Raw genomic sequence first — 24,395 nt, forward strand, 5'->3', positions numbered from 1 at the left:
CCATCTCAAGACACTGGGGGGTTTCTTTCATTCATTCTGTAAACACCATCTTGTGGTTTGAACTCAGCTTACTGTTACTCTCCATTCACAACTGTTGTGGAGAAGAACCACAGTCAAAGTGTTTATCCTTAAGTGCACACATCAGGATTGCATGACCTCTCATATGATACATGGCTGTGCATATAAAGTAGGCCTACATTACAAAAAAAAATAAGATCTCTCCAACTAAAAAACATTCAGTGACTGAGTCCATCTGATATTTCTAGTTGGCTTAAACTCTCATTTATTTTTTAGTTGCTGTTGTGCTGGCCAGTGGAGTGTTTGTCTTGGACTTAATGAGGCCTATACTTGATGACACCCGGTGGCCTGAATGTAGCAGTCATTTAAGAAATTAATGCAAAGTCAGTCACAATCTGATTATTTTGTGACAGAAATTGTCTAATAGCATGGGGTTACAGAGATAACGCATGACGTATTTATCTGGGCATGTGATTTCAAAAAGGCCGCCTCCATGAGGCAACCTGCTCCATGTAAAATGAAATAGTTTTACTTGGTTACAGATAAGACAAGAGTATTAAATGTAAAGAAAATAATAATGTGGAACTTACTGAGAGCTGTGGAGTATTGCATTTACAGCAGATGACAACACTACTATGTGAACTCAAATAGAAACAGGGGAAACAACTCTTAAGTAGCCTACATTTTACAGGAAATTACCATTAACCATTTAACAGGTTTGTGTAATTGTGTAATGTGTAATTACATGTACTGACAATGCATTTATGGCAAACTAAAATATATCATTGAAACTTGTATGTCATGTATTTAAATATTCTTACAATTATATTTTTTTTAAATGATGGAGTTGCAAATGTCATATCAAATGGCACACTGCAGGGAAAATCATAATCTAGTATGTCCTTTAGCATGATAGGTAGCCCATAAAAGTAAGTGTTCTTTAAAGAATGACAAAAGCTTATTAAAACATAATATTTAAAATGTATGTTTTATCAAAGTGCTTCAGTGTGTTGCAAACATAATCATGAAAGTGTAGTCTCTTTAAGCACACTTAAGTGGACTTTTATATCATAAATATTATTTGTGAGTACGTTTTATTATGTACCTTAAAGATTTGAAGTACACAACAAGTGCACATAAAATACAAGTAAGTGAACCTATTTTTCACAAGGGATTTGAAACCGTGACCTTGATGTTTGCTAACACTATGCTGTTCCAATTAAGCTACAGGAACACCATAGTATAAAATGTCACTAAAGTCAGCTTAACTGAGAAGTCCTGAAATGCACCTTTCATTTGGCTTTGTAGAATATTTCTGCAATTTTCTTTTCATTGTGTACATACTAGATTCATTGTCCTCTGTTGCTAGGCAAATATAGATGATTTATTATTTGTTTAGTTTTTAATGCAAATAAGAGGTTGACTCAGCATTATAACTTTATATATAACCTTAGTGGCATTACATAATGATTAATTAAACCCATTCATTCCAATGCATTCTGTAAGGGTCAGATTAACTCTCCATGTGCCATTGCATATTGTAGTAACGTCTTTTACAACAACGGCACTAACCATTAAAAAAAATCCTCATCCTGCTGGCCAACCAATTGCTGGCGCCATCAGTGAACATTGTTCTTTGATGAAAACATGAGAAAACATCTCAGCAATGTCTATGCCAGTCTAACTCCTTTGCCCAGTGAACACTGACCACACACAGCAGGAGGCTGTTGGGCGGTTTCAAGAAGCTTCCAGAAGCAATAATAGTGGCCATGTCCCTCCACATTGACTACTGTGTCCCCTCTAACCACTTTTCTTTGAGCGTGTGAGAGACCATACTATGTAAGCACTCCTATTGGCTCATTGTGCAAACTATGAGATGGTATTAGTGGAGGGAAATCTTCTCCCAAGTCTCAGTGAATGCACTGTCTGTTCATCGAAGCAATGAGAGAGCTCATTCCTCTGAGGTCAGCCAGACCGTACTTTGACAAAACTTACCCAAGAAGCCAGGCTTAGCATCAATCATCTAGACAGGAATTATATCAAATAAATACTCGAAAACCCCTTTTCCATGGATTATGTTATTGCAGTGTTTTACACATGTATACCCTGATGAGTGTGGATAATGTGGTTCAGTTTTTAAATCAAATCAGATCATTTTATTGTCAAGTCACCATATAGAGCGATGATGGATGAAACTCTTGGGTGCATGCTCCAAAAACAATGCAATAGTGTAGTGACAGATATCAGACCACAATATACACAATATGCAATGTAATATATGCACAGTAATTGAGCTACAGGAACACTAATTGAGCTACAGAAACACTATATATATAGACCGATAATCGGTATTCAATAATCTATATATACTGTATATAGACCGATAATCAGTTTGAACTTTGAAGTGATATTTTAGTCTTGTATTTAACCTAAACTTGGCTACTTTATGGCATAATTTGTGCCATAAAGTACATATATATATAAATATAGGAGCCTGATAAAAATCCTAATTTTAGATGAAAATTTCAGATGGCACTTAGAGGCTTTTGCATCTGAACTCTTCATATATATATATATATATATATATATATATATATATATATATATAATTATTATTATTACATTACATGACATAAGCTCCTGTCGAAGACCAATTAAGACAAATTCCTTGTGTGTGTAAACACAATTGGCAATAAAACTCTTTCTGCCCCTGCATTGCAAATAGTTGCAAATTTACTTCAATGTCTGTTTTGGGTAATAAATTGAAAACGGAATGAGTTTTTTGCGGTTTGATATTAGAATTTAATTACTAACTTAGGTGCATCATCTGACTTTAATAATTACGGAGGCGCGAATTTCAGTTTCAGAACCCAGAAGTAGTGAGAGTTAGTACGTTTAGCTGTTGAAGTGATTCGGCGGGGATTCAAACGGGACATTGACGAGACAAATGCTGTCATTATTTAGCATTTTGTATTATATTAGAGATATACTAGATATGGCTGTCACTACTCGGTAACACAAACCACTATCATTACAATTTTATACATGTATAACAATGAACTTTCAGTTTTAAAATCTTTTAGATGATGCTTAGTTTTATCTCATCTAATTGCGCCCCGGGAACATAGGCTACTACTATAGAAATTAATTTTACCTTAAGTTCACCAAAAGGCACACAAGTCTACAGAGACGAAAAAAGATACCGTGCAAATTACGCATGGGAGTGTCTCTAGATTCAACTTCTGTCCCATTCTAAAAACTCACCACTTTCTCTAAACTCCCTTATTCGTTTTCATTCTGCAATGCAATCTTTTCTGTTCTGCTAGTAAGTCCCAAAATGATCCAAATTCGAGCCTATTCTAAGAAACGGATGACGTTATTTGACAGGGTGCCCAAAATCCTTAATGAGTAACTTAGCAAGAGGAGAAGGCAAATGCTGCCCCAGCTGTTTCCTGTTGAAAATGTCTCTGTAATGTAGATAAATGTGAGGGATTTTCTCTCCAAATCCGTCTCCTGTTCGCTAAATCTCACTTCTCCACAACGAGCCTGCGCAATGGAACAAAGTCGGAATATTGAGATGTGACATTGCCCGCATCTCATCCTCTTTCTTGCTTTTTAATGACTTCAAACAAGTTCATTTTCGCTGTGCTTTTGCTGGAGACCCAAGGGGATGTCTAGCATTCATTTCTTCCAGGGGCATTGGTGTGATGTCTTCAAGGTAACTTAACCTATTTCCTTTCAAAGGGTCTGGACTAACAATTATTGATTTCTCACTGAAGCAATAGATAATATAGATTATATAGGGACTGAATATTTTAAGACAATTTGCACTCGATTTTAAATAGGAACCATGATCAATCTGCATCTTTAGGCAATTTGCATGACATTAGACTGTGCATGCAAAAGTATTTCACATTAAAGATCTGACAGCTGTAATATGGCAAACTTTTGAGACTTACGACAGATTGCATGATGTGCATGGTGACTCATTTCACCAGGGAGTTCATTTGCGCAGTGCACAAGTCACCAACTTGTATATCACGACCCTTAAAAGTAAATATTGCTGAGTCGACACGAAAAAGGCTTGGGCAGAAGGTTTTGAAGCACTTGTGCGTTGTGTGGTTGCGCATTACATTATGTTTATTATGTAAAGTGCTTCCTCTTTTGGGTTTGGTGGCTTTGCAGCTTTCCAGTTCCACCTCACGTATCTGTAGGTGAACCACAATGTTTTATCCAAGCAACCCAAAATGCAGGGTTTATAATGGGTTCAAGCAGCAGTATCCTATTGGCACGGGCAAGAACTAGGCGCTTCAAAGCGCGCGCTGGAGACATTTCCACGCGCATTTGTGGAGTAGTGCCTAGCAATAACGCGCTCTGGTTTAGCGAGATTGTGTGCAGTGAGAGGAAGGACACTGACTTGTAAAGCCATCACAGAAACGGAGTTCTACATCTGAATGGGAGTAAATATTCAAGTAAATGCACGCGCGCAAAAGTATCCTCGATGTATAGACAGGTGCATTGAACTTATGATTGCATTTTATATTTTTTTATTAATTAATGTATTTATTTTTTGTCAGTTTTCTAGAAAATGCTTTTAAGTGTATCCTCACTATCCAGGCACCTGTCTCTGCAGGCTGTTTGATATTCAAAACAAGAAGTTAGAAACATGTATAAGTAAAATCTGTGCAGACAGGCAGATGATAAATAGATAGATAGATAGATAGATAGATAGATAGATAGATAGATAGATAGATGCATATTTTCATTAGTTATAGTGCATAGATGTAACGCATTTCTGGTTTCCTTCTCTTTGGGATGCAGTGTACCATGCGCTGTCTCTCGTGCACCCACACCCTCTCACTGTTGCTGTGCGTCCTCGCGTTGACTCCCGCGACACTGGAGGCGGGGCCGGAGACGCTGTGCGGGGCGGAGCTTGTAGACACGCTGCAGTTTGTGTGTGGAGACAGGGGGTTTTATTTCAGTAAGTGCACATTTTATTTATTCATCAACTGCTGCTCTTGTTCTTCCTCTTCCTCTCTCTTTCTTCCTCTCTTTCTCTTTTCCAATGCACTAATGCGCCACTCATAAATAAGAAAAGCATCAGTTTTCATGCTGTGCAATTTTTTCAAAATGCCCCCCCCCCTTCTGTTTTGCTTAATTTGTCTCAGTTATATCGGATAGAACGTTTATAATATATGTAATCTAATCTTGCTAAACATTACTTACTTGTCAATGCATGTTTCGGGTGATTTTATGCATGATTTATTGGTGCATGCTATTCTAAATATAACTGCTAATAAGCTTAGTCAAATGTATGAACTTGCTCTGCCTCTAAAATTACTTCACTTACCAAACCTTCCCTGCAGTCACACTGGTCCATTCAGTACCAAATGTAATGCCCACTTGTCATGATCCAATCAATTTTCAAAGGAATTAAACAATCTTATTAGATATCCTACTTGTAAATATGAGAATGCCGTTTCATGTTAGATTATTGTAAGGTGAGCTCTATGGAGCCAGAAGAGTCTCAATAAAGATAAATGCACACACTACATTCACATATGCACACACAGGATTCATAGATGCACACACATGATTCATAAATACACACACAAGATGCACAAATGCGCACAAAATTCACAAATGCACACACAAAATTTAAAAAGCACAGAAGATTCACAAATGCATACAAAATTCAGAAATGCACACAAAAATCAGAAATACACACACAATTCAGAAATGCAAACAACATTTACAAATGCACTCAAGATTCACAAATGCACAGGACAAGATTCACAAATGCACAGGACAAGATTCAGAAATGTATTTCTGATGCACACACACATATATCTTGATTCACAAACTGCTTGCGGTCTGTGAACTTCACTGCATTTGTGTGTGAATTTTGAGACTCCCCTGACTTGGCTCAACACACAAATGCTTTTTTTTTAAACAGGGAATGATCAGCAACCAATCAGATATCTCCCTTCTTTTAGCCAATCACAAGAATGCACCCCATGTGGGGGGATTGTTTACTTATAAGCCAATCACATGAAGGTGTTCACACAGCAATTGTATTAAATTGTATGAAAATACAGATGTTTAAATTACAATTCAGGTTTATTTTTTATTATTTTTACTAAATATAAATTTAAAAATGTCTCAATACATATAGCCCAGTGACTGCAGAAAAAAAAGTTAACCATGGATTCATAAATTTGCAATAGGCAATTATTTCATTTTATTGAAATATTTTAATGAAAGTAAAAAAAAAAAATGTTTAAACCTTTTTGAATATTTAAATATATCTAAATATTCTTTTGGATGCAATATAGAAGTCACTTTAATTATAATATTCAGTCCCTACATGAAGAGAGAGTCAGTGGTCCGCTGCAAGAGGAAAGTGGCTCTCTGGCTGCGAAAAGTGGGTCTCCGGCTGTCGTTCACTTAGGAAAGTGAGTTGATCGCTGCGTGAGGAAAGTGAATCGTTCGCTCAACTTCGCTGCTTGAGGAAAGTGAATCGTTCGCTGAGGAAAGTGAGTCGTTCGCTGCTTGACTCGTGAGGAAAGTGAATCGTTCGCTGAGGAAAGTGAGTCGCTCGCTGGGTGAGGAAAGTGAATCGTTCGCTGCGTGACTCGTGAGGAAAGTGAGTCGCTCGCTGGGTGAGGAAAGTGAGTCGTTCGCTGCGTGACTCGTGAGGAAAGTGAGTCGCTCGCTGGGTGAGGAAAGTGAGTCGTTCGCTGCGTGACTCGTGAGGAAAGTGAGTCGTTCGCTGCGCAAAGTGGGTCGCTGGCTGCGCAAAGTGAGTCGCCGGCTGTGTGAGGTAAGTGAGTCGTTCGCTGAGGAAAGTGAGTCGTTCGCTGCGTGAGGAAAGTGAGTCGTTCGCTGATTGGCTTATAAGTAAACAATCCCCCACGTGGGGTGCATTCTTGTGATTGGCTAAAACAAGGGAGATATCTGATTGGTTGCAGATCATTCCCTGTTTAAAAAAAGGCATTTGTGTGTCGAGCCAAGTCAGGGGAGTCTCAAAATTCACACACGAATGCAGTGAAGTTCACAGACCGCAAGCAGTTTGTAAATCAAGATATATGTGTGTGTGCATCAGAAATACATTTGTGAATCTTGTCCTGTGCATTTGTGAATCTTGAGTGCATTTGTAAATGTTGTTTGCATTTCTAAATTGTGTGTGTATTTCTGAATTTTGTGTGCATTTCTGAATTTTGTATGCATTTGTGAATCTTCTGTGCTTTTTAAATTTTGTGTGTGCATTTGTGAATTTTGTGTGCATATGTGTATCCTATGTGTGTATTTATGAATTATGTGTCTGCATGTATGAATCCTATGTGTGCATATGTGACTGTAGTGTGTGCATTTATCTTTATTGAGACTCTTCTGGCTCCATAGAGCTCTTGCAATTCCAAAGAGGCAGCTTAAAAATTCTGTGCCTGATGGTCATGTATTACATTTACAGAAGATCAGCCAGTTGCTTTGCTCCCCAAAAATGAGGTTGCTGGAATTTGGCAGACACGAGTAGGCAGGGCAAATAAATGTAGTGTACATCCAACTGAAAACGGGGGACTACCCAAAGAAAACCGTTTTGAATCCTAGACTTAAATCTCTCTTTTTCCACAAGCCATGAGAACTGCTGAGTCTGGGGATGTCCCAGTCAGCAGAAGGCAGTAGGAGAGATTGAGGAGTTCTAGACCTTGATGGGACTTGCTTTTTACACTTTGTTCATACACTTTATGGACTAATTTGTCCTTTGTTGAGCATGCAGTTAATTGAAATTTATTCTGTAATGTTTATTTGTCAATTTGTTTGACTGGGTGATATATTTGGCGTTCTAATAATGACAATATGAATAGTTTTTAATTACCTTTTTCCATATTTCATAATCACTCAACCAATCAATCAACCAATCAATCAACCAATCAATCAACCAATCAGTCAATCAATCAATCAATGGAGTCATGCAATTTAGGATTAACAGGATTTTTCACCCCAAATTTTTAATTCTTTCATTATTTAATGACCCTCAGGTCACTCGAATCCTATATATATATATTTTCAATTGCAAAAAAAATATGATATTTGGCAAAATGTTCAGACTGCTTATCAGTACACTGAAAGTGAATGGTGATTTGTACTGTCAAGCTCTAAACAAACAATTAATTATTAAAATAAAATATTTTCTTCACCCCAATCATGACATACAGCAGAACTTTCATAGTTGGCATTTCAACTTTTATCCATGAGTGAATCAGCGAATAATTTTTTCATATTATCTAGACATTGATATTTCAGAATTGTTTTGAAGTTAATTTTGAAGTATTTTGTTAAGCTTATTACAACTATTTTACTAAACGTAATTTCAACAATATAAAATGTTTCATGCTGCATGGTTGTACAACTGACATTACTTCAACCACATTTCATTGCAAAATGCCAAATAACACATGAGTACCAAACGACATGGGTAAGAAAAATGATAAAAATCCAGGCAGCTTGGACTCAAACAGCATAACTATTTAGCAATGTCAGTAGTAACTGGATCAAAAAAAGTTTCTAATCTATTGGTATTTTCCTGAAAGATCAATTGTCCTGTCTATGGCATTGGATTTCAGTGTAACAGTTACATCACAATGTGCAGCTATGATGTTTTAAACTTGTGCACATATACTGTTATCTGTTTGAATTACCCGATGAGATATTTACAACGTGCAAATGGCTCAAGGAAGTATGAGCGTCTCGGGCCACTGATGATGACATATGAAGTGATTATTTTGACAAGTGGACAGAACCCACTGATTCTGTGGAGACCCATTTTATTCACTTACTTTAAAAGCGAAGCGAGATTGAACTTGAAGTTAGAGTTGACATTTTAAGTTTCCAGTCAACAACATTTGAGCTTTTAGTGGTCACAAAGGAGCTGGCTGGATCGCTCATGGCTGTCAATGGCCATGTGTTTGTTTTGTCAGTACAGAGACCAAAATAAATACGTTTATGCTAATCTGAAGTTTCCATGAAATTATTGCATCAGTGTGACAGATTCGGTGAAGAACAAATAGACGATTTTATACAGATCATTTGACTTTGACCTAGTAAGTAGTATTAAACTTAACAGAATATGTACCCCAATAACCCTGTTTGCTTTTGTTATTCTGAACCTTTGTTTTTGCTTGTTTTGTGGTATAAAAACCTGTGTGGACTGGCCTCAAACACATGTATCCATACACAAATAAATAGAATTCATATATGCGGTAATTAGCATTGTGTTCAATGTCCGTAGCAGTGCGGCCCATCTTGCCAGTGCCCTTACTGCCAGTGGAACTCCACTCACATTTCAAAACTTCAGATTTCATTATGTTGATAGAAAGGCCTACTACTCGGAAAATACTACTTGGTGGAACTTTTTTTATTGAAACAGAAGAAAAAGAAACTGATGGTGCAGTCTTTTTTTTCTCAGTTGTTAGCCTGACCTAGAAATCCTTAGTTGTCTTTGAAATTATTCAATTTCGGTCTCATTCTACATTGTCCTCACTTCTAAAGGGTTATTGGAGACGAGAGGGGCTCCGAAACAAGTGATGCAGAGCTAGAGCACATCATTCTGTTTATTCCAAAGGGCACCTCGTGTTCAGCGGTGTTTGTGTTGACACAAAGCTGCCCTTTCCCTCCATGGTTGTGTAGTCTTTTCCAGCAAAGCATCTCTGATGTCTGCCAACAGGCTGAGCATGCACCTTCATGATGCATTCCCGTTCCCCAGACACAAACACAACTAGAATGCGGGAAGTTTTGGCTCAGTACGCACTTTAAAATCAATTTTGTCCAGACGTGGGTGGAAGTCTCCTCTCACACATTTGGAAGGATGATCTGGCACCTCAGGATGACAGGTGAACCTCTGCTGAAGGTTGCCTCATTCAGAATTATGCAAATCTTGAAAGGAATCATGTTGCATTCACGTCACTTCTGGACATTCTTACTTTGATTTGGGCGGAATAAAATGTACTTTGTGGACTATTTCATATATCGTTTTCACTTCCTGACAAAACAGGAAGCTTTTTAGTGCAAATGCAAGACAATTAAGAGCAAATAATGCACATTAGGTGTGTAATTGATGCTTTTAGCTGTATATTTTATCATTCTTATGCTGCCTTGGAGAATCATAGGAAGCATATTTTGGATGCACAAGCTTGTGGCCCAATACATCAGCTAACTGAGTACCATTTCTGGCCAGCTTTATTGCTATTCTTCTTCAACAGTGCACGAAATGCCTTTAAAGTAAATTTTACTGCCAACATTTACAATTACAGCATATGATCATTCATAATTCTTTAATTGACACCAACTGAACTTGGAAACTCTGGCTAATCACAAGTCTATCATGGTGTTCATGTGCCCTTAAAATTGCAAATATGGTAATTCCAAAATTATTAAGCATTAATAATCAATCAATGATAAAAGGATTGCAGGTCACCTACTCTCAGTAGCAAAGGCAGCAAAACAAAACACTGATAGGGCTTCTTTTCAATGTAGTTTGTCTGGTTTCATTGTTTTTGAAGCAGCTGTAGAGAACAACACATCAACAGCACACAGTCAGGCTTGGCTCTTGTCCTAGAGCAGCACCGGATTAAGGGCGATTACAGGATGAGCAGGATGCCCCTGCCCCCTCCCTCCTGCCCCGTTGATCTACTGGACATGAACATGTTGCAGAGGGCACTGGGTGTCCTGGGTTCAGCACTTTTCTGATGAAAAGGTGAAAGGGGGGGGGGGGTGCTGTAGATTATTTGCTCTAAAAGGAAACTTCTTTCATCATATTCCCACCCTCATGTTGCTTGACCCTCACATGACTTTTAGAGAAAAAATCCAAATTTGGGGTCCAAATTCCAGTCAGTATCTGGTGTGACCACAATTTGCCTCACGCAGTGCAACACATCTTCTTTGCATATATTATGTTATTACGGAGCTGTCATGAAATCACATTCAGGAAAAAAATAGTAGGTTAAATCGTGTGCAGGATTTACTAATTCGTTCCCTCAATGTACTAAAATGTGCACACGATTACTATTGCGTTCCCTCGATTTACTATTGCGTTCATGCGATTTATAAATTATGCGCACGATTTACTAATACGTTCCCTTGATTTGCTAAATCGTGCGCACAATTTAGCAACTCGACTGAACGCAATAATAAATCGAGGGAAAGCAATAGTAATCGTGTGCACCTTTTAGTACATTGAGGGAACTAATTAGTAAATAGTGCTTACAATTTATTTATTTTTTCTTGTATGTCATGTGCGGTGCTCCGTATGTTATAGATTGTGGCCTCTGGAATGTTTGTCCACTCCACTTTAATGGCTTTGTGAAGTTGCTGGATATTGAACATGCTGTCATATACAGTATGCCGATCCAGAGCATCTCAAACAAGCTCAATGGGTGACATGCTCAATGTCCAGGGAGTATACTGTCCATGCAAGAACTTGGACGTTTTCAGCTTCCAGGAATTGTGTACAGATTCTTACAACATGTGGCTGTGCATTATCGTGCTGCAACATGATGTGATGGTCGTAGATGAATGACAGGATCACGGTATCTCTGTGCATTCAAAATGCCATCAATAAAATGCATCTGTGTTCGTTGTCCATAACAAATGCCTGCCCCTAACATAACCTCATAGCCACCATGGGCCACTCGATTCACAACGTTGATATCAGCATACTTTCACGCTGTCTAGTCTCTGTTTCCCTGGGTGTCCTCTAGTGGGCTCACTTCCCCTCGCACCTCTACATAGGCACTAGAATTCCTCTAGTCTGGTCCTGTCTTCACAGTAATTGCACTCCTGTTAATTGCATCAGATGCAGTCACTTTATTGTCATTAGCCTCCCTATAAATACCAGTCTTTCCCTGTTGTTTGTATGGAGTCCTTACCCTTCATGTGTCAAGCTTTCTCGTCCCCCGAGTTTCCTCCTGTCTGCTCGTCCTCAGAGTCTTCTCGCATTCCGAGTTCCATTTACCTGTCCCTTTCATTTGTTTGTTTTGTTTGGACTGTCTTTTTGGTTTTGACCTTGGCTGTATTCAACTACGATTTGGATTACCATATTAAAATACCTGCAATTGGATCTCTCGCTCTCCCTGTGTCTTTCTGGGTACACGATCGTCACACATACTGCTCACCCAGGACACCATACATGCTCTCTGCCATCTGCCATGTACAGTGAAGACTCCGTGAAGAGGACACCTCTCCAAAGTGCCAGATGCCATCGAATGTGAGCATTTGTCCAATCAAGTTGGTTACGATGACGAACTGCAGTCAGGTCAAGACCCCGATGAAGATGGCGAGTATGCAGATGAGCTTCCCTGAGACGGTTTCTGACTGTTTGTGCAGAAATTCTTTGGTTATGCAAACCAATTGTTGCAGCAGCTGTCCGGGTGGCTATTCTAAGACGATCTTGGAGGTGAAGATGCTGGATGTGGAGGTCCTGGGCTGGTGTGGTTACACGTGGTCTTTGGTTGTGTACTGCCAAATTCTCTGAAATGCCTTTGAAGACAGCTTATGGTAGAGAAATGAACATTCAATTCACAGACAACAGTAGACCTTCTTGTAGACGTTCTTGTAGTCAGCATGCCAATTCCTGCCTTCCTTCCTTCCTTCCTTCCTTCCTTCCTTCCTTCCTTCCTTACATCCATCCATTCATCCATCCATCCATCCATCCATTCACATATAATCAGTCTATTTATTTATAACAGCAAAAGCCCTAGTTAAAACATTTCAAAACATTCTGACAAACATCAAACCATTAACTGGCTGTTGCAACATTTAAATACCACAAAGAGTTTCTATTCAGTCATTAATGTCTGCAAGATCTCTTTGCATAATAAACAGTGTCAAAAAGAGCCAGGAAACAAAACTAAAAAAATATTTGGAAGGAATCTTCATCTTACCATAAACTCTTTGTGATACCATTGATAAAGAAGTAGTTTCCACTACTATAGCAGCTTTCATAGTCCCTAGTGCACAGTAAACTTCCTGACACTAGGCAGCATATTGCAGCAGCTCCAAGAACCTGAGCTTGGCTATAAAATTTAGCTTCTTTCCAGAGGTGTTCCTCATTGGAATGCACATGTTCTGATGTGTGATGATGTTTAGTTGGAAGCAAAGTTGTATACCCAAAGGTGCAGGACACAATTTGTGTTTTAACGTTTGCGTTTTTGCAACAATGAACCATGAGGCACATGACCTTAATCACAGAAATGGAGATGTGCATTGCTCAGGTTTCACTGCTCCCTCACAATGTCGTGAATAAGTTGATTGTTTTACTAGAGGAGGAGATGAAAGACTGTCAGCTGAGCTGACCCTTACGAAAGGAAAATATATTGTGATATACAGTATTGTAATATATTATTTTACCTTTTTATTTTCTAATATTTTATATATTTGAATACATTTAATAATATATTGATGATACATATATTATATAATATATTGCAAAATATACAAATGATTGCCGCTTTCAATATATTGCAATACATTGGAAAAAATAAATATATAAAAGAATATATGCCTAATATATTAAATTATATTTCCCAATATACTGCAATATATTTTTGTTTCATAAGGGGATAGATAATCCATCCTACAATGCAACGATCTTCAATAGATGCATGACCTAATCTGTGGACAATATATGTGGATTATGAAAACTTAAAACTTTTACTAATCTTTTTTACTGATAAAAGAACAAAAGATGAAAACAGGCATGCAGAACAGTGTTGGTCCATAGCTGATCTAAAAATAATACCTTATTTTAGGATTACAACTGTGACCTCTTAAAATTCAACACTTCAGATCTCCGAAAAGTCATAGATCTTAAGAGATATTTTGAAGAAAACAGCAGATTCTTTATTTTTTTTCTGGATTAAAAAATCATCCAGAAAACTTTTTGACCAGTTTGTTACAGACTGTCAACATATATGCTACTATGCTAGCATATAGTATATATGGCTTTAGATGTGCAATAAAAGCCACAGAACTGTGAAATGAATTCTAATTAAGCTCAAATCTATAAGCATCTAAGCACACTATTTAAGTGAGGCAACTTGAAGGCTATCAAAAGTGTCCAAAATGAGTTTGTGAACACAATTCTACCATGACAGTATCCTACATAAAACTCTCAATTTTATTTAAAGATAACAGCGCCCCCAATCTCCCAGAAGTGTTCAGCACCCAAGAGTCATGCAGTCTGCAGGGATGCATGTTTGTCAGAATAAGAACACCTCTCTTTCCAAAACAATGCTGTCAGAGTGCAGCAAGTGCAAGGCAGAAGTTAATGCATTTTGTCAGCACTGGCAGCCCTGCGAGCCAAGAGCTATTAACTCTGAAAGGGAAAGGCATTTCCTCCTTGTAAATGCCATATTAAATTATTATTGTTATTTCATTTGGTAACAGGGAAAAGCCTATCGGAGCTATATTGCCCTAGGTGAGTGGCGATTTTTTTAAGGCCACCGGGAGATTGGCGACATGGAGAAAGAAACATTAACTTAGGTGTCTAAGTGCTACCTTAAATATAAATCCATTTGGGATCAGACAACCCAAATCCCAAATTCTACACATGTAAGTAGACAACCTCATCGTTAAATGTAATGTCTATGACATAATAGTGCATTGACCTCATTGACAGCACACAAAATTTATACCCACAAGGCAGTTTCATGTTCTTTCACATGAGTAATTATCACCTAGATCAGCATCGGCATTAACAAGCACTTTGGGAAAAGCTCATGGTTCATCCTGATTTTCTAGCTACATCATTCTTCTCATCAGTGGTGCTGAGCAGGGGGTTTTCTCCATAGGTTAATTTGACCCCCACGAGGAACGAATTTGGACTCCCTAATCAGCAGGCTAGTTTAAAGAGAACAGGTTTGAAACTGCAAAACGTGATATTCTCAACATTTGGGACAGAGTGACCTCTATTTAACTGGAGGGGCTTGCCAAGAAGAGTCCGCTCTGTGCAAAGCAATACCCTGTAAATTTCACGCTGATGAAATTCATGTCATTAACGCGTCCATATATCTGAAGAATCACAGCTACGATCTGGCTGCTATGCTAAGCTATTATATCGCTCATGACCGGGCTTTTAGCCACAGGTTACTACCAAATTTTTTTGAGATTTAGCGTTTCAGAGCGTAACCTTGCAGGTTCGTAATTGCTCCTTATGAGCTGGTAGCTTGCCAAGAATAAAATGGATAAAGAAAGGGCTTGAACACAAATGTGATGACAGGGTTTATTTAACATACCCAAGGACACAATTTGGAGAGAAAAAATTGCTTTTAAGTGCAGGCCTTTCATCACAGCAGAGATTTAGAAGTGCTTTTGCTTTTTGTATTCATGTCTTGCTATACAAAAGGTTATTTAGAAATGATATTTCTATGCATCCAACAGGCAAACCAACAGGATATGGGCCTAATTCAAGACGGTCGCACAACCATGGCATCGTGGACGAATGCTGCTTTCAGAGTTGTGAGCTGAGGCGCCTCGAGATGTATTGTGCGCCTGTAAAGCCTGGAAAAAGTCCACGATCCCTAAGAGCGCAACGGCATACAGATACTCCAAAGACACCAAAGGTGTGCAGCCACGCTGCTGATGCCAGAACTAACCCTTTGCTAAGCTCCGCCCTCTTGGTTATTGTCATTTGCACTGGAAAAAAAAAATACTATGTGCAAAAAAAAAAAAAATTACTATGTGCAAAAAAAAAAAAGAAACCGGTCTCACCAAGATTTACGCAAAGATTTTCGATATTATAAGTGTCCCAGCAACAACGTTTACCATATTTTTGAATAGAATTCTGCTTAGAACTTTACAAATGCACAGGATTTTTTCCAGTTTGGCATAATAAAGGGGCAAAAATAGATGGTGGATGGTTGCTAAAGTATCTTTGGTCAATCATGTTTTTAAAGGTGGGGCTTAGTAAAGGGTCAGTTGAATGTTTGACACAATTGTACACCTTGTGACAGATAAAAATCTATGAATACATAATGGGGATTAGTTGACTAATTTGGTTGACAAATGTCATATGAGTTTTATTGATTGTGTTCCCCTGCAGAAACCTTCATCTGGAAATAGCCACTCTTCCTGTAAGGTAAGTCTTCACCAACATAAAAATGTACTTACCCTCATGTCATTTCAAACCTGTATGACTGACTTTCTGGTGTAGTACAAATAAAAAACTTGACTTTTGAGTTCCAAAATGACAAAAAGGGCCAAAGACATACCATAAATGTGCTTTACAACTCATACTCTACGTTCCTGGTCTCCTGAAACCATACAATAGCTTTGTTTGGAAAAATCGACCAACATTTAAGCCATTATTCACTCAAAATCTTGACGTCTGCACTAATTCTTCTAGGAAGGATGTCCAAACAAAACATTATTTTTTGGAATATAGCACATAAGTTATATGGACCACTTTTAAGATGCTTATATATCCTTTTTGAAGCTTGAAAGCTCCAGTCCCCATTGACTGCAGTTTTATGGAAAAAAACTGACCGGCACAGTGTTCCACTTAAGAAAAGAAAGTCATACAGGCTTGAAGCAAGTTAGTAAAAATGATGACAGAATTTACATTTTTGGGTGAGCTGTCCGTTTACTTCATCTTTGAGCCGAGCAAATAATACTGATACATTGTGCTGTGATACATACGTAAGGAAAAAGCAACTCTTCCCTCACCCCCATTTCTCAAATGTGGGCCATCCTTTTAAGTGCTCTCAGTCGTCCTCTCTCGAAAAAGAAAACCATTAGCAAGTGAACTGCCTAAGTGGTTTTTGTGGTAGACCTGCATGTGCTCTCCGCAGACATATTTCTGCACCCATACGTCATGCGCTGGAAGCCGAATCTAAGGTCACCTTAGATGTCTGCACGCTGAGTTTAGAGTTTGGCCCCTCACGCCGGCCTTTCTCCTCCATTCTTTGCATGCGGTTTCATTCCCAGCTCGTGAATTACACTTATTAATCTTTCTATGGTGAAACCTTTGATGTGTTGCTTTGACAGTAGATTTCCTCAGCATTATGAAATAAGACTCCGTTCACCAAACAGCTGTGTTGTTACGGGCAGCAACAGCCATTCTACTCTTGTTGGGTCGGCTTACTGCGTTACTTTTCATCGTCTGAACTGAAACTTACTGCCTTGCTCTTTCCTATTTTCAGGAGGTTCATCAGAAGAACTCGAGCAGAGGAAACACAGGGGGCAGAAACTATCGCAGTTAGAGGACAGTAAGGCGAATGGCTGAGAGGGACAAGTGAAACTGTTGGACAGCGGGAAACGGGATTAAAGAAAGACTGTGGTCTTCCATGGATGTGCTCCACTGTAAAAAAAACAAAAAACGAAATACTAAAAAAATATATAAAAAAATAAAACCCAACAGGATACTGGAAACTGTTAAAGCCCCATGTTAAGACAAACACAATCTGATGATTTCCACACACTGCTCCATTCCATACTGGGGGAGAATCATAAATTAGCTGCTAAAAAAGTCAAATGATAACTGTTTATTCTCCTTGTGTGAACGGTTGCATGTAATGGATGCCGACAGCTTTTTATAGTGGCAAAAAACAACATTTTTGCAGGCACACGAGAGGCACGAGAAAGGAGTTCGCAGTGAGATCACGGACCGCGTTGACAAGAAAGGCTGTCTAGACGGTTTATACCAGATGGAACCCTTGTAAAACTGAACTACGGCTGCACAGAGAGATGACATAAAATACAAATCAATCTTTTCTTATTTGATTCATTGTGCAAGACCAGATCAAGGGGATTATACAAGGACCTTATGCAGATGTGCTGAGGTGCTCTAGAGAACACATTTAGGATCGATGGAACCTGACCTACATTTTGCAATTTTTTTTTAATTGTGTGAGGGATCTTTGCTTCTTTTTTAATCATTTTATCTGCATGGTTTACCTTCTTTAGAAAATAGGGGGTGAAAGCCATTCACTCGAACAGTTATCCGCATGCATTTACACCAGTGTATCAGCCCGCAAAGGAAAGACAGAGGGACGACAACAGGAACTAAGACAGAAGCAAAGAATTACTAGCAATTGTAACATATAGCATCAAGAAGAACATAGTCTGGTTTAGCAGCAACTGTTTATCAAATAGGAAGTTGCTGGTTTGCATCTTTACAGCGAAAGAATGGTGACATGACTGCAACTCACTAGCTTGTATTAAAGGGATATTTCGCCCCAAAATTTATATTGTGTCATTTACTCATTGTACTATTGCGTTTAAGTTTTGTCCCATTTGAAGCTTTAAAGACCATGGTCATTGTACAGCAAATACTGGAAAATAAAAAAAACAATACAAAAATACAGGTTAAAAATGACATAAGGGTGCATAAACAATGACACAATGTCTGTTTTTGGGTGAACTATCCCTCTGCACCCCACTTTAAGCTCCTGTCACAGGGGTGAGGTGTGACCCGGCCGTTTCCACAGTTCCTCTGCATGGTGATTTCCTCTTTTCTGACCCCAATGGACCACGTCAAGCCCACACTATTTGCTCTGTATCTATAGTCAACCTATATTAACCTTTGCATTCTCTAATCATAACCATATGTGATGGCATTATATAATGGAACCATATAAAAGATCGACCCACTGTATAATGGTGCTATTTTGTAGTTTGTTACTTGCAGGGGTTGGCTGAAAACATGAAGCTCATTGTTGGAAGTCTTCCCTTTTGCACAGCCTTGTGGCCACTATAGTAATAATATTCTTTTTGTTTTATTTTGAAGCTATTTCAATAAGGTTACAGTGTAAACAAAGCAAAAGTATTTTTGTGAGAGCTGTGAATGCATAAAAAATGGAAACAAATTTGGCCAGAGATGGTTAATTATTTGTTTTTCTCTATTGTTTTTAAATTATTATTTTTGAAACATTAACCTCCCAATGCCAAATAACTTGACAGAGGACTGTAAACTGCAAATCTCCAATATTACCAAAATGTTGCCCATCACAAAGTAGCTTTTCATGCACACTACATTCATTTAGACATATTGGCACTGATTCTACAACTTAAATATTTGTAACTGGGGAGGAAATGGTGCAAAAAAGTCTTCAGTGTACTACAGAGATGAGAAAGAAAAGGTTGCAGAACAATTCCAGTTAGTAACAGTGTAATTTGGCTAACACTGTACAGGCCCATTGTTTTGACTGTTTTTACATCTCGATATGTCTAGGGAGGTTTAATAGGAAAATTGCACCAGGATTAAGTAAATTACACCATCAGTGCAATTAAGAAAGGTTATGTTTTAACTAGCAGCACCTTAACTATTAAAAGATAAAACTTCATCTATAAACAAGAACATGCAGATGTTTAACATTTTCGAAAAGGTAACCATCCATTTATGGACAACCTAAATTCGGGTTTTAGAGTGTTTGTACTTTTGAACTGGGCTGTATGCGTATTATATAATCTTCTCAATCTGAATCTCAATCTGAAACAGAACAATGTAGAGACATATGCAATAGCCACCCATATAATGTGCACAAGTTCGATGTAATAGGTCTCCAGCAAAAGGTCCTCACATAACACCAAAAACTTGTTTTGGTTTTGTTGGTTACAGCTTTGTGGTAAATATCATGGGCAGCACTAAAAATAATTATTGAATCTTCGATTAGACACATTAAGGAACACATTTTAACAAAAATATTGTGCTTATTTTTGAAGTTGTTCTGTTTCCTATTACACTGAATGTAGGATCATGGCTGCTGTGGAGATTTACGGCACTTTGCTTGAGTTCGATGGTTTTCATCAGAACATAAATCCAGAGACAGAAGCAACATGGAAGGACAAATGTTAGAGGATTCTGGGCATTGATCATTAAAGCATTCTTTTGATTGTAAGGCTTTCATTAGGCTACTGGTGCTCAATTGCTTTCTGTACAAATCTGAAAATACTGACAGATTGTTCACCGTTCCTGCTGAATAAACCACTTGCCAATATCTGAAGTCTCAAAGAGTGATTATTACAAATACAGGAACTATAATTTTTAATTACTTTTTAGTAGTAACAGCTATGAACCAAGAATTGCTGCTTGTTAGCCCATTTCAGGGGGAGGGGTTTTTTGCTTTTTGAGGGCATTTGATTGGGAAAAAATCTGTTAGTACAGGATGAGTCATCTATACTTTTGGTTTGTTTACCCAGAAGAAAAAGCTAACACAGACTATAAAATCCCCAAACTCTCATTGTTCTTTCAAGCAGAGAAGCTATGTCTCTGCCCCTTGCAAAGCACCTCGAAAACTAAAAAGTAATAGAAGTACAGCATTTGCCAAACTGTACATTAATGCCCTAAGTCTGCACATTCACCGCATGACAAAGTGATACTTCCTAAAATATGACATGTTCCGCCAAGACAAACAAATCAGTCTGTGGCTGTTCTGACAAAAGAAACTGCACATTCAGCTCATTCTAGGAGATACTAATAATCTGTCAGCACTTTTTAATGGATATATAGTGGAACAATCAAGCCTTTTAATAGATAAATTGGCCACCTGGCATAGGTTCAGCAGACATTATTTGAAATGTGGAGCATGCGGCTGGCAGGCATTGTCTCTTGTTATTAGATTTTTTTTTCATCTACTTTTCCTGTTAATACCAATCAATTATTATGCCCAATTAGATAAATTGCAGTCTCAGCAAAATCACTGAATAAAGTTTTTAAGAATTATAGTAGATTATTCAAACCTGACTTCAAGCTAATTGGTCAGAATAAAAGATAGATACATACATTACAAATGTCTGCTAATTACATATATAAATTAATATAAACCATGTTTGTTAAAAAGAACGTTTCTTCTGAGCTTTTTTTTAGGCAGAATGCTCACACTGCTTTACACTTTAAGTACTTCAAAGCAAAACAACAGGACTGTGCAAAAAGTTGACTGAAATTTAATTTTTCACTAAAATGATCTTTCTCCTTTGCAACACTCATATCTCACTTTTGTTGTGATTTTAATATGCACACATTAAAGTTTGCCAAGACTAGTGTTGTTAATTTGAAACGAAATTATTAGAAATTATTTACATTAATTGAAATAAAATAAAATTCCAAATATTAGATGAAAAACTTACTTTAAAAATGGAAATTTGGCCTTAGGAACTGACAGAAATAAAATAAAAGTTGAAGTAATACAATTATTCCTGAATCACCTGCACTCTCACCAGTGAGAGTTTAACCTGACTCTTCCAAATCGTGGGTACCATGGATAGCCTACTGGCTAACAACATCGACCAACAACCATCTAACCCAGACCAACTCACTTCATGATGACAGGTGTCACAGCCTTGACACTGCTGCAGAGGCTCGAGGACCCACACCTTGCTACAGCCTACATTACCACAGTGCACCACCTGACAGCATCCACCATGGCACCACAACCACTCCTGGAGGCACCAACAGCCAGAGAGTGGCAGGTGCGTGTCTGACGTGTTCTGCACCTTTGACGTCACTTGCTGTTGTCTATTGGACGTACAATAACGTTCGAAAGGGGGTAACTGTGTAGCATTTGGACCAATCAGACACACAACTATTTGTTATATTTAACAAATAATATCTAATGCCACCTCATCTAACAAAAGGGTCTATGGACCCCTCCCCCGAAACTATGTAACTATGCAACTATGTCCTCAAAACAGGCCTCCGGTTGCCATGGTAACAAAGACACATACCTCAAGATAAGATTGTTTTACAACTCGAAGGAATGTAGAGTTTTCGCTCTAAATTCACTATGAAACAGACAAATGTACCCTTATACTATACAGTCCCTCCTAATTCTATCTGCCTCTAGATATAACCACTTGAGAAATGTAGGAACATGTTCCCGATTTCTCCATTTCATTATTTTTCCTCTTAAAGTGTTTCACTTATGCATTGATACAAACTCTTTTAAATGAACATTTTAGAATTGCAATACTATTGTTAACAGAGGTCACAGGTATGCCACGTTTGGTATCTTTCGGTTGCATTTTTAAAGGTCTAAATGTTCATTTATATTATGTATTGGTATCTATAAAAGGTATTTGTGTTACCAGAAAGTTCTTCATCAACATCCAATCAAAGACCAGATGTGAAACATATGCCTGAGGACAAAAGTCCCTAACTGAAGTCCCTAATCATGCAGATTTTAGCTATATGCTCTGAGTAGTATTGTATAGTAAGAAAGTTATATTCCTTAAACAGGAAAGTAACGTTCGTAGAATTGACAGACAGTTGACACTGAGAGGTCAAGTAAATACTTACAGCAGATCTCAATATTTATAATTTGTCATAACTTATAGTTATGATTGATTATTAATATTTCCCCCTTGAGCTGATTCGCTACAAATATCAAAAAAGGTCTGGCTGTAACTAGAATATGGCTTTACACTTGAAAACCACTGTTATGATCCTTTTGACATTTTAGGAGATTTAGGTCACCACTGTCACTATTTAGAAAAACAAAATCTGCATGAATATTCGTTGGCAGATGTATGTTTTAATGGTTGACAGACTTTGTGGTCAAAATTATGAATATGGGACTACTTGATATAAACATCTTGGATTTTACATGTATAATAAGCAGAGTAATTGCAACATAAAGTGAAGATAAGTTTAGAAAGCATGAAGCTTGCGGTGTCAAGACACCGTCTGTCAGTCAAGTCCAAATCTCATTTTGTGTTCCCCTAATTACATGTTTGGAACAGAATGATAGTTTTCATTATTATTATTATTTTAATAAGGGTCACTATTAAAAAACCTTCTTTTTTGGTAAGTCACTTTTGTAAAGAAAAAACTAAAACAAAGAACAAGAACAAACAAACCAGATGATAATGCACTTCCAAACCACACTCCACGGAAACACTCCGTGTACTTTCACTCCTAATAAATCTCACTATGTTCCAATGACATTTTATTCTATTATAACAACAGCAATGCACATTTCTCACACATATAACACACCAGTACCCACCAGTTCCACCATTCCATATGCCATCTAGCTAATGGGAACCAAGGACAGCTGTTTGAAGGCAGCAGCTTCCCATCTGCTGGTCAGTTTCAAAGGGATTCTAGCTAAAAACCAAGCTTGTTTTATTTTCCCCAGACTGGGCCTACAGTAGCTCTCTGAGTGCCGAGTGCATCCAAGGACACGGTTCCTGGACCTAACTCTGAAACTGAAGCTTCGAGCCCATTCAACTTACGTGTGCTATTGTCTTCTCAATGACCTTGTGGTCTGATTCAGTTCTTTTTACCATTTCCCAACTTTCCCCACAGTAGTTTCAGAAGAAAAAGAATTAATGTAGGGCTGAAAAGCCATGTTTTCACTGCTAATGAATACAAGGCATCAGTTAGCCTGCTGAAACGGATGGTGCATAAAGATTTACAATAATAAATTATTCATTTAAGCAGCATTCATGAGGCAGCAGCAACTATTTAAACACCATCTTGATAGGTATCTCTCTCTCTTTCTCTCTCTCTTTTCTTTTTTCTTTTTTGGACAGGTGCAATGCAACATCTGGCACCTTTACAATACGAGCTTGAACAACCATTGATGAAACGCATTCATTCCAAACACCATGTGTTCAGAAATCATGATCAGATTCAGGTGTTTACTGGAACTTGACTGCTTTCTGTTGATTCGTTCACTAGACAAATACATAAGTGACAGACTGTCAGTTCCACAATCAAGCACAAGCTGGAATAATTTTGAATAAACGCACCTGTGCTGTTGATGAAAGGAGGATGAATATATTGAAAACAGACATTCTGTTGTGTTATCTATAGTCGTACAAGATGACATGCCCTGGTAAAGACAGCTTACAATAAAATGCCAACTGAAATCCTCAAACCATGACAATCCTCCCATATTCTTCCATGGTGTCTCTTACTATTTGATTATATACTGTACACAACTTATCCAGGCATTTAAAATGACAACATGAAATCAATTCAATTGACTTTCCCAATACCAGTGCTGTTATTGTTAACTAAAACTAAAATTGTTTTTGTTCATTTAAATAAATCTGAAATCAAACATTAGATGAACAACTTAAATTTATTTCAGTTGGAAGCTTTTTTAAGTTTCTAATTTTTAAATTGAAGTAGTAAAATTTATGAAACTGAAATATAAACTAAAACCTTTAAAAATAAAATACTACTACTAAAAAAACTAAAGTGAAAATTAAAAAAATCTAAATATTAATAATAATATTACAATGCACAAGTACTAAAATAACACCACATAATGCATGCACCTGATCTAATGTGTAATCCACATGTGCAACAAACATACAAAATAAATAAAAATAAATGTGTTGCATCGATAAAATTTAATTAATATCTAAATCAGTTC

General features: G+C 37.7%; 1 protein-coding gene across 1 annotated transcript; it reads left to right on the forward strand.

The window, feature by feature from the left end:
* Nucleotides 1-3,440: 3,440 nt before the first annotated feature.
* Nucleotides 3,441-20,009, forward strand: LOC113048037 (insulin-like growth factor I, adult form). The gene is made up of 5 exons (XM_026209540.1): nucleotides 3,441-3,736; nucleotides 4,840-4,999; nucleotides 15,454-15,635; nucleotides 16,115-16,150; nucleotides 17,214-20,009. Exons 1-5 carry the CDS (start codon nucleotides 3,689-3,691, stop codon nucleotides 17,271-17,273), a joined length of 486 nt encoding a protein of 161 aa, XP_026065325.1. The 5' UTR covers nucleotides 3,441-3,688; the 3' UTR covers nucleotides 17,274-20,009.
* Nucleotides 20,010-24,395: the final 4,386 nt, after the last annotated feature.

This window comes from Carassius auratus, chromosome 29, assembly GCF_003368295.1.
Source record: "Carassius auratus strain Wakin chromosome 29, ASM336829v1, whole genome shotgun sequence".
Taxonomy (NCBI): Eukaryota; Metazoa; Chordata; class Actinopteri; order Cypriniformes; family Cyprinidae; genus Carassius; species Carassius auratus.

Bases quoted from the DNA above. Each gene is read 5' to 3' on its own strand.
- LOC113048037 (XM_026209540.1), top strand. From the start codon at position 3,689: ATGTCTAGCATTCATTTCTTCCAGGGGCATTGGTGTGATGTCTTCAAG. The intron at 3,737-4,839 runs GTAACTTAACCT...TTTGGGATGCAG, and splicing joins ATTGGTGTGATGTCTTCAAG to TGTACCATGCGCTGTCTCTC. The intron at 16,151-17,213 runs GTAAGTCTTCAC...TCCTATTTTCAG, and splicing joins ATAGCCACTCTTCCTGTAAG to GAGGTTCATCAGAAGAACTC.